The 11,897-nt window shown below is 39.7% G+C and overlaps 2 protein-coding genes across 7 annotated transcripts in view; both read left to right on the forward strand.

The window, feature by feature from the left end:
- Positions 1–11,897, forward strand: part of LOC130209877 (protocadherin gamma-C5-like) — a 202,819-nt gene that overhangs the window by 92,776 nt on the left and 98,146 nt on the right. The window contains exon 1 of one of the 6 annotated variants that reach the window (XM_056439784.1): positions 3,724–6,244. The exons of 4 other annotated variants lie outside the window; for them this stretch is intronic. In XM_056439784.1, the coding sequence (XP_056295759.1) occupies positions 3,860–6,244 (2,385 nt within the window). In that variant the 5' untranslated portion in view covers positions 3,724–3,859. Of the gene's footprint in view, positions 1–3,723; positions 6,245–11,897 lie in introns of those variants that run through there. One more of the 6 variants, XM_056439787.1, reaches the window with a different exon arrangement.
- Positions 338–3,057, forward strand: LOC130209889 (protocadherin gamma-A2-like). The gene has a single exon (XM_056439806.1). It carries the CDS (start codon positions 463–465, stop codon positions 2,854–2,856), a length of 2,394 nt encoding a protein of 797 aa, XP_056295781.1. The 5' UTR covers positions 338–462; the 3' UTR covers positions 2,857–3,057.

Below are 11,897 nucleotides of genomic sequence, written 5' to 3' on the forward strand. Positions count from 1 at the left end.
CTCTCTCTTTCCCACTCCTTCATAATCGTATTCACGTTATTTGTTGTTTGTCTTGTTTTTTTTGTAATTGATCAGTAATGTAGACAGGTGGATATTTAAGTATGTATGTGATGTTTAAATTCATCCAAGTATATTTTTGACATTCTTTTTTTAATACTTTTTTGTAATGTCTTTAAAGACGTCATGTAGTTTTGTCATTTGAACAGAGAGGGACGCTGTTGGCCATCGAGTTGCTCAGGAAGCGTTTAGTTGTAGTACCTCAACATATTACATAGAGGCAGTTAACAGTCGGGAGAGCCACGGCATACGACTGGACGGCACACTGGGATTTCTTTGTTCCACAATTTAGGATAAGTGCTGTTTTAAAGACCATCGTCCTGTATCTACAATTCACACTTGTGAACCTGGGGCGAAGAAACTGAGGATTTTCTAATTTTCTTCACTGGCGTGCTGACCGGAACGATGGGACGGCAAGTGCTGTTGTTTCTCTCGCTGCTCTCTCTCGGTGTTGTGCACGGGCAAGTCAGCTACTCCATTCCGGAGGAAATGGCAACGGGGGCTTTAATAGGCAATATAGCCCAGGATTTGGGTTTAGGTATGGAAAGACTGAAGTCCGGTAAAGCTCGTATTTATACTGGTAACACTGAGGAGTATATTGAGCTGAAAAGAGAAAGAGGAGTCCTCCTTATTAAAAGCAGAATTGACAGAGAAGCGCTATGCGGTCAAACAATGCCATGCGCACTCCATTTTCAAATGATCCTGGAAAATCCAATGGAGTTTTTTACGGTTACTGTCGAAATCACCGATATAAACGACAACCCTCCGACGTTTGAAAGAAATGAGGTGAAATATGACATTAGCGAATTAACCCCTTCTGGAGCTCGATTTGTCTTAGAGAAAGCAATAGACGATGATGTTGGTGTGAACGGCCTGGACAGCTACGCACTGAAACCAAGCGATAATTTCGGTCTGAAAATCATCAGCCGAGGAGATGGGACTAAACATGTTGAGATGGTTTTACAGAAACCACTAGACCGAGAACAACATGAGCATATATCATTAATACTGACAGCTCTGGACAGTGGTGAACCACAGCTTTCGGGGACGATGCAGATTATCATAACTGTGATGGACGCGAATGACAACCTGCCCGTTTGTTCTCAACCGGAATACAAAGCAAGCGTTACAGAGAATGCTCCTGTTAGCACCGTAATAACCACTGTAAGGGCTACAGACATAGATAAAGGCAATAACGGAATAGTAACATACATGATTTCAAAATCTGGAGCAGCAGGTCTCTTTAAAATCAATGCTAATACTGGAGTATTGACTCTAACTGGAAATGTAGATTATGAAAAAATGAGACGTTATGAGCTAGATGTTAACGTGGCCGATCAGGGAGGATTATCGGACACATGTAAGGTCATAGTGGACGTGACTGATATAAATGATAATCCGCCCACCATTAACATCATGTCTAACTCAAACACAGTTTCTGAGAACACAAAACCGGGAACGGTTGTGACCATGCTTAATATACAAGATGCGGACTCAAATGATAACGGGAAAGTAGTGTGTGTTTTAAACGAAAATATTCCTTTTGACATTAAATCAACAAAAAATAATTTCTTTACCGTTATAACCGACAGTGATTTAGACAGAGAGACAAACTCTGGGTATAATATAACGGTGACGTGCTCTGATGAGGGAGTCCCCTCCCTCTCCAGCAGCGTCACGCTCATCTTACAGATCTCCGATGTGAATGATAACGCGCCTGTGTTTGAGAGGAGCTCATATGAGGCCTACATTGTAGAAAACAACACGCCAGGTCTCTCTATATTCACAGTGAAAGCCAGAGACGCGGACTGGAACCAGAACGCCCGTGTTTCTTACATCCTGGATGACTCCTCTGTTAACGGAGTGCCAGTCTCCTCATATGTGTCCGTTAGTGCTGATAGTGGAGTCATCCACGCAGTGCGCTCTTTTGACTACGAGCAGATCAAAGACTTCCACTTCCGGGTCAAAGCGCAGGACGGAGGCTCCCCTCCACTCAGTAGCAACGTGACTGTGAAAGTACTGATCCAGGACAGGAACGACAACCCTCCTCAGGTGCTGTACCCAGTCCAGACTGGTGGCTCTCTGGTGGCTGAACTGGTGCCTCGCTCAGCAGATGTGGGCTATCTGGTCACTAAAGTGGTGGCTGTGGATGTGGACTCTGGACAGAATGCCTGGCTCTCCTATAAACTGCAGAAAGCCACAGACAGGGCGCTGTTTGAAGTGGGCTTACAGAATGGAGAAATAAGAACTATCCGCCAAGTCACTGATAAAGATGCTGTGAAACAAAGACTGACTGTTATCGTGGAGGACAACGGGCAGCCCTCTCGTTCAGCTACAGTCATTGTTAACGTGGCGGTGGCAGACAGCTTCCCTGAAGTGCTGTCTGAGTTCACTGACTTTACACAAGACAAGGAGTACAACGACAACCTGACGTTCTACTTAGTGCTGGCTTTGGCTGTAGTTTCCTTCCTCTTCATCACGTGTTTAGTGGTGATTATATCAGTGAAGATCTACAGGTGGAGACAGTCTCGCGTCATGTATCACTCCAACCTCCCTGTGATTCCGTATTATCCACCACGTTACTCAGACACTCTGGGGACAGGGACTCTCCAACACGTGTACAACTACGAGGTGTGCAGGACGACTGACTCCAGAAAGAGTGACTGTAAGATGGGCGGATCCGGTAGTCAGAACGTGCTGATAATGGACCCCAGTTCTACAGGGACGATGCAGCGGATACAGAGTGAGAAGAACATCCTGGATGAACCAGACTCTCCTCTAGAGGTTAGACTTTTTTGATATTGTTTCTGTGCATTCTGCATATTATACAATGTTGACATGCCACTTCGTTCTTTGAGTTACTATAAGAGGAGCACCACTTGCATTTGTGTCGTTTTGTGTTAAGTGTGAGTTCCCCCAGGTTTAAAATATATTTTTCTTTTAACCTTTCTTTTTTTACAGACACGATGTGTTCTTGTGTAGAATTATGATTATTATTATTAGTGTTATTATTATTAATAATAATAATATCATTCTATATTTGTATTAGTTGCATCAGGGTAATGGAGGCTGTATAAATAATGTACATATGGGTTCAATACATTTCCCATCCATAGTACAACGCCGTTTATATTGTCATTCTGCGACCTTTTTCACACCTTAAATAGCTGTGTTTTCGCCTCATTATTTTTTGTAATGATTATTACAATATCGCGAAAACTTTTATTTTCCAATATGTTTCCCTTTCTAGACTTCATTTGGATTTGATATCCTAAAGCTTTAACATATGACACATTTGTATAACAGTGTCATTAAATGTGTTTTTATTATATTCAAATGCAATATTATGATAACATAAACCGTAAACCTGGTGGTGTTCGATAATGTTTTTGTGTTGTCGTTCGTAAAGTCCAAGATGTTACTGAGATCGATTGTTTTCCAACATCCTCAGATTGTTCACACTCAATATACTCACGAGTTGAATTTTATTCGGCGTTCTGCAGTATTATAGGATAGACTCGTAGGGCCGCTGTTGACCAGAGTGTGGTTGAATGAGAGCAGGGCTGTAGCAGCACCTCCCATGTAACATCGACACAGTACCGAGAGAACACGACGAGCATGCACGGACTAAAGCGGTTGTGTCACATTTCTTATAAGAAAAGAGGAAACACTTCGCTGTGCAAGACATTGGCTTACAATGAGTGGACTATGCAGCGTTTCATTTGAGATTTGACATCGGAATCTAAAGAAGGAATCTGTTTTTTTTCCCGAATCTTCAGACTGTGGAAAATCGGAAAGAACAATGAATCGGCAAGTGCTGTTGTTTATTTCTCTCCTTTCCCTTTACTCGGTGTTCGGGCAGGTCAGCTACTCTATTCCGGAGGAAATGTCGAAAGGCTCGTTAGTGGGCAATATTGCGCATGATTTGGGTTTAGAAATAAAACGTTTGATGTCCGGAAAAGCGAGGATCTATACGAGGAACAGCGACGAGTATGTGGAGCTGAATAGAGAAAAGGGAGTCCTCCTCGTCAGAGAGAGAATCGACAGAGAGGCGCTGTGCGCCGCGACGGCACTTTGCGCGTTACATCTTCAGATTATTTTGGAGAATCCGATGGAATTTTATACTGTTACAGTCCAGATTACAGATATTAATGATAACGTGCCAACCTTTGAAAAAAGAGAGATGAAATTCAAAATTAGCGAGTCGGCAATCACCGGAGCGAAATTTGTGCTGGAAAGGGCCGTGGATCTTGATGTTGGAATTAATGATCTGAAAAACTATGAATTAAAACCAACGGATCATTTTGCTTTAAAACTCCATAATAACGCAGATGGGAATACACACGTTGAGATGGTGCTCCAGCAGCCGCTAGACAGAGAGAAACAAGAGCAGATATCCCTCGTGTTAACGGCTGTAGATGGAGGAGAGCCGCAGATGTCAGGAACAATGCTGATTGTTATTACAGTTTTAGACATCAATGATAATGCTCCAGTTTTTACGCAGCCGACATACAAGGCTATAGTTACTGAGAATTCACCTAAGGGAACAATTGTTGCCACTGTTTCAGCCTCAGATGCAGATCACGGTTCTAACGGCAAAATAAAATATTCAATCACAAATACGTTAGATAATGTAAGGAAAGTATTTGAGGTAAATAAAGGAAACGGCGAAGTTTCATTGATTGGTGACATTGACTTCGAAAAGTCAAGACACTTTCAAATAAATGTACTTGCTAGTGACGACGGAGGACTTACAGATTCGTGTAAATTAATTGTTGATGTGCAGGACATTAATGACAACAAGCCTGAGATTAATATCATGTCTAAGTCAAATGTTATATCAGAGGATGCAAAACTCAATACAGTCGTTACGATGATAAATATTGAAGACCTAGATTCAGCAGAAAACGGCAACGTTAAATGTTTCATCTTCGAAAATGTACCATTCATTTTAAAAACATCAACAAATAATTTTTATAGTTTAGTGACAGACAGTGAGTTAGACCGAGAGACAGCCTCTCAGTATAATATAACGGTGACCTGCTCTGATGAGGGAGTCCCCTCCCTCTCCAGCAGCGTCACGCTCACCTTACAGATCTCCGATGTGAATGATAACGCGCCTGTGTTTGAGAGGAGCTCATATGAGGCCTACATTGTAGAAAACAACACGCCAGGTCTCTCTATATTCACAGTGAAAGCCAGAGACGCGGACTGGAACCAGAACGCCCGTGTTTCTTACATCCTGGAGGACTCCTCTGTTAACGGAGTGCCAGTCTCCTCATATGTGTCCGTTAGTGCTGATAGTGGAGTCATCCACGCAGTGCGCTCTTTTGACTACGAGCAGATCAAAGACTTCCACTTCCGGGTCAAAGCGCAGGACGGAGGCTCCCCTCCACTCAGTAGCAACGTGACTGTGAAAGTACTGATCCAGGACCGGAACGACAACCCTCCTCAGGTGCTGTACCCAGTCCAGACTGGTGGCTCTCTGGTGGCTGAACTGGTGCCTCGCTCAGCAGATGTGGGCTATCTGGTCACTAAAGTGGTGGCTGTGGATGTGGACTCTGGACAGAATGCCTGGCTCTCCTATAAACTGCAGAAAGCCACAGACAGGGCGCTGTTTGAAGTGGGCTTACAGAATGGAGAAATAAGAACTATCCGCCAAGTCACTGATAAAGATGCTGTGAAACAAAGACTGACTGTTATCGTGGAGGACAACGGGCAGCCCTCTCGTTCAGCTACAGTCATTGTTAACGTGGCGGTGGCGGACAGCTTCCCTGAAGTGCTGTCTGAGTTCACTGACTTTACACAAGACAAGGAGTACAACGACAACCTGACGTTCTACTTAGTGCTGGCTTTGGCTGTAGTTTCCTTCCTCTTCATCACGTGTTTAGTGGTGATTATATCAGTGAAGATCTACAGGTGGAGACAGTCTCGCGTCATGTATCACTCCAACCTCCCTGTGATTCCGTATTATCCACCACGTTACTCAGACACTCTGGGGACAGGGACTCTCCAACACGTGTACAACTACGAGGTGTGCAGGACCACTGACTCCAGAAAGAGTGACTGTAAGATGGGCGGAGCCGGTAGTCAGAACGTGCTGATAATGGACCCCAGTTCTACAGGGACGATGCAGCGGATACAGAGTGAGAAGAACATCCTGGATGACCCAGACTCTCCTCTAGAGGTTAGTTTAACAATGCAGCTTTGTTTCTGTGCCATCATTTGTCTTCCATTGTAATTATAGAAATATTCAACTGTTGCACACTAGTTCTGCATTTCCAGGACCATGGAGAGCACTCCATTGCAGTAATCTGTTATTGTGAGGCTTTATTTTATTCTTCAGGCATATGTTACTTGGACATAGTTGCATTGTATTAAAACAAACCGATACCTCCTTTAAAGGTTGAACTGATTTCACCTGGCATTTAACAACATACATTTATTGGATATTAGCCGCAAACTACACTCAAAAAAAATAATTATCCAAAAAACGTTGACTTTAAGTATTTCAATTACATGTAAATGTTATTACATAAGTTCAACGTAAAGCATCTAATTAAACATTATGCTTTTCTATCCCATTGAGTCAGTCTGAATAAATTGAATAGAATTTAGAGTTGTGATTATGATTAATCATGAATGAAACTGATACCAGTATTGATAAACCTGGTAATGCAACAATTAGAACATTTTAACCATTAAGTGTTAAACAGGTATACACTATATCCAGTCTAGCCATGCATTATGACAACTTAAAAATTAGAGTTGTGATTATGATGAATAATAAAATACAAAATGGATTAATCATTAATAAAACGGATACCAGTATTGATAAACCTGGGTAATGCAACAATTAGAACACATAACAGCTTTTCCAGTGAATCTGACAACAGTACCACAAACTAGTAAGTCACTAGCTTCTTTAGTCTTACCAGGTCAATATATCAATGTCCAACACGCCAAAATGTGGCTAGCTCAACTCTCCAGTGCTGACCATGTGAGCTCATTGAAGCATCTTGATTTTAAGCGTTTGGACCTTTGGGGACAACTTCTTTCCATCCAAGTTCATCAACACTTTCTGGATGAACTCAAAAGTGAATTTGAGTTCTCGGGGATAGCTCAAGTTGAGTGTAAATTAGGCCAAAGAGCATGGCACATCCAAAGGCAACGCCTCTCAGATTGCATAGCAGCTCCACACCTTCGATCACCACTCCAACGTCCTTTGGCTCGTCCTCTTTATCAGCACCTTCTTTGATAATCCTGTAAAGGCCCATGGTGGTCTGCGCGATCTCTCGCTCAGCTTCCTCACTGTTGACGTTCTGATGGTGAAACACAAAGTGACCATTTTGAAAGAAAACATTGCAAGTTTAACACTGAAAGCTCACTGTAAAATGCTATTACTCACCAAGTACTCCTTGATGAGAGTGTTGCTGTCCTCATTGAGGTAGACACACAGACTTCTAAGGACACACTCCCTCTTGAGGTCAATGTCCTCACTCTGCAAAAGAAGGCACAATACAATTTTGAGTATCCACTTTAAGATATTTTCCAGGACATTGCTCATAACCCTTTTATTATCACCCAAGGGATTACTATGACACTTGAAAGAAGGCATTTGTCCTTATGACATGTTCTGGCAAATTAAAAAGTATCCTACACTTGCCTTTGTCAGCGTCACAGCGCTAAATCCAACTTGTATTTCATTAGTAATAAGCAATGACAACAAGATTAAAATAATATTCTGTTTGTTTATAACCAGACTAACAAAGCCACTAGTGTCAGACTGGACTGTGCGCAACGTACTCCTGAGCCAAGGTCGATGTTGCTTCGAATACCGTTTTCCCGTCGTCGAGTGAAATGTGAGTTTTTCCCCTCGTAAGACTATCAAAAAAAATGCAATTATGGATATCTAAAAATAAAAAGCCCATAACACATGAATGGCAAAAGCGAGGTAATTCTTCCTAGGAAGAATGTCAGTGGATATCTGAAATGTTCTTTTTGACTAGCTGTGGCACCTTTTAACTAGTAGTGGCACTTTTTGACTAGCTGCGGCATCTGTTGGCAAGTGCTGGCAAGTGCTACTGAGTGCCAGTGCTTAAACTTTAGACTAACAGTGGCATCTCCTCAAAGTAGAATTTCATGGAGGTATAACAGTATGACATGGTAAAAAAATTAATTATATATTTTTATTATTATTAAAGAAAGGCGGGTACATTATACATATCATGGTATATAAGTGTGATATATTACAAAGTGAAACGTAGTAGTAGCAAAACAATATTCAATATAGTACAGCAATATCGTATTGTAAGTAAGTCTAAAAAAATACATTATCTATGCAAGTCTGTGGCAAGTCTGTGGCACTTGCCACAGACTTGCCACTGAGTTGTCGGTGCCAGTGATTGCACTCGCCCTCTCTCAAAGTTATAGCAGTGAACATAACAGTGTAGTGTGTATAGTTTATTTGCCAGTAAATAAATGCTACTACTCCTCAAGACCCAAGCCTTGAGAAAGAGAAGACATATTGCCCACTTGTCTGATGTGTATTACCTATTATAAGCCAGTCAAAAGTCCTTGAGACTTTACACTTATCCCGGGCCAAAACATGTTTCCAACTAGTAACTTAGAATCTAGAATATTTCCACTCTTAGGTCAAGGTTTCTAAACCCCACTCCAGAGCAATTGTACAGACTGCATAAACACAATTCTATGTTTTCAAGGATGCGGGAACTCTGTTAAAACCAGTGTTAAAATGGATTTTATCACAAGATTTGACTGCTGAACAACGTAACCAGTCAATGCACTTGCCTTAGCTGTTGGAGCCATGAGGAGTCGGATCTTCCTTCCAGCAGCTCCTCCTCTGTTGCTGACGACCTTAGTTATGTTGGCTGTGTATTTGACATACTCCACCTAAAAGAGCAAAAAAAGAAAACACTGTCAAGATAGAGCCAACGTTTATGCAGAAAACTATGGCTTATTAAGATGTAACTTATCAATATCATCATGTTACATTACTCACCTAAAATGAGAGGTTGCCACAGGATGTAAAATGCTTTGTGGATTTGGCTTGAATGGTGTACCTGAAAGTAATGGAAAATATTCCAAGGTAAATTTTCAACCAGGATGAGAATAAGCCAACTGTAGAGGTGTGTGTGTGTGTGTGTGAGTGAGAGAGCTCTCAACTGCATTGTACTTTTTTTATTTTATTGTATTGCATATGATTCTATATATGTATTTGTCTTTTGTTATAAAATCCTATTCCTTGCATGTGAACACCCTAACATGAATTGGCAATGAACAGGATTCTGATCTTAAGTTAACATTGTATTTATATATTTAAGCCACCGCAGTTTGAACCTAGTTCAGCTTGTTGCCCCGCAGTGTAAAGAGCCAGCAAGTGACGCATTTTAGCTCGGGCTTAGCGCGAGCAGCAGGTGCCAGCAGTTAGCTAAGACATATGCTGGCTTTCGGCAGGCGCTCCGCCTCTGGGCTTCAGCGAGACGAAGCCTCGTAACGGACGCGGGTCTCGACGTGAACTACAACCAGTGTCGGTACCTTTCACGCGGTCAAGAGAGTCAGCATGTAAAACTGCGTTGCTGGCTAGTGCTAAGCCAGATAGCAAGTGCTAGTGAACACGTGGGACTAGCCAGATAGTGGAAGTTAAGCTAACTGTTGACACACGCAGCCCGAGCTGCAGCAGCTTGGCAAGCAGAATATTCTCCACCTTAGGTCCTCTGCTTTGGAAGCTAGCTTAACTGTTAAAAAGCAGAAGGTTCTCCACCGAAGTCAGACCTATTTCCCAATCAGTGAAACTATGCGAATGTTGAAGCGGGGCTGGGGGCCCCTTTTCCCTTCCACGTTTTTGCTAACCTTAAAACCCCACCAAACCTTAAAATAAACCAAATAAAAACATTTTAAAGAGGGAAAAAAATTTTGGGACTTCCCCCAAAAAATAAAGTTGCCCGGTTGGGGTTTTGGGTGGTTTTAGAAGGGAAAATACCCCAAAGGTAAATTTTCCCGGAAAAATCCCCTTTTTGGGGAATCCAATGTTTAATTTTATTGTTTGTTTATGTTCATTATATCTTTTTTAAAAATTTTTAAGGGGTTTAAAAAATTTAAAACGGGTTTTTTAATTTAATTTAAACTTTTATTTAAAAATTTGTTTAAATTGTTTTGAGGTAATAATAGTTTTAGGGGGTTAAAAAGGTCCACATTAAAGACAATCCTCCACCTTCGGGGGTTTTAAAAAAGATTTCAATTATAAAACCATTTTATTTGTCCAAAAAAATTTAAAAGGGTTGTTTGATAAAATTATCCTGGATTAGAGAAAATTAATTAAGAAAATTTAAAGAAGGGGGTTCAAATTTCTTTTTTCTTTTAATTAGAATTTTTTAAAAGCAAAAGGTTTCCCCCACATTATTTTTTCCCCAATTAAAACAAATTTTAACCTTTTTTTCCAAATTTGAAATTTTTAAAAAAAATTCCCCCCCTTTAAAAAATTTAATCTTATTTTAAATTTTGTAAAAAGGATTTGGATCCTAATAATTTTTGTCATCTTTTCGGCCTTGGCAGTGACAAGCCCTTTCTCCGGGGGAATTTTCTCAGAAATGTTTTCTAAATGAAATTTAATTTTTTTTTTTCCCAATTTCCTTTTTTACATTTTTTGGGGTTTTTGAAAAAATTTTTTTTATTTATTAATTTTACTTAAAAAAATTGTTTTTTAAAAATTCAGAAAAGTGAAAAATTTAAAACCTTTATTCATTTCAAGGTTTTAAAATATTGCTTTATTTTTAAAAATTTTTCTAGTAAATCTTTTTTTTCTTTTTTTAATTTTAAATTTGGGAGTTTCTAAAAATTTTTAAGGGGCCGTGTTAAATGCCGTTTTTTTATATAAATTTTTTTTAGCAGAAGTAAATTTTTACCTTTTAAAATGAAAAAAGCAAGAAGCATTTTTAAAAGGATAGTTATATTTTAAAATTGGTGGTTTTTTAACTAAAAAATTTTTTTTGGGGGCATTTTTTAAATTTTTTCATGGATTTTTAACCGGACGTGACCCCCCAAAAAATTTTTTAGGATAGAAAATGAAAACCAACCTTTTTCATTTTTTGTTGGCCCCCTTTTTTTTTGTTGGACATCACAAAACCAAGGGGGAAAAAAAAAAAGGTTTTTTCGGTTTTTTAACCCGATTTAAGGTTTCAAAAACGTTTAATTTTCTTTGGTTTTTAATTTTTTAAACAAGGGCCGCGGAAGGGGTTGCCCGAAAGGGGAGCCTTGGTAAAGAGAAAACGAAAAAAGGGGCCTTTGGGAAAAAAACCGACAACGCCTTTGGGTTTTTTTATTTTGGAGAATAAAATAAAATTTTTACATTTGAGTTTTGGTTTAATGGTTTTTTTAAACCCCCTTTAAAGGGGAAAAACAAATAAAAATAAGGGGAAAAGGCCTGGTTATCCCCTTTCGTTTGGGGCTTTTGGTTAAGGTAAAAATACAACAAACCGGGGAAATTTTAATGAAATTTTGGGAATAACCTTGAAGGAAAAAAACTTTTAAATTTGGGAAAAGCCGTTTAACGGGAGAGAAACAAAAAAAAAAGAATCCCCCCTTTTAAAGGGAAAATAAAGGAGAGCCGGCAAAAGAAAAGGAAAAAGCATTTTAATTATTTTTAAAATCAATTTTAATTTGGCTCCGGTTTTAAAGATAATAAAAAACCTTTAAAAGGGAAAATTTAAAATTAAAATAATTGGGTTAGGGGGCCCTTTTTTGCGTGGAAACGAAAAAATTTTAAAAATAAAACAAATTTTGATTTTTTCGAAATGAAAATTAAGGAAAAATTTGGGAGG

Source organism: Pseudoliparis swirei, chromosome 19, assembly GCF_029220125.1.
Source record: "Pseudoliparis swirei isolate HS2019 ecotype Mariana Trench chromosome 19, NWPU_hadal_v1, whole genome shotgun sequence".
NCBI lineage: Eukaryota > Metazoa > Chordata > Actinopteri > Perciformes > Liparidae > Pseudoliparis > Pseudoliparis swirei.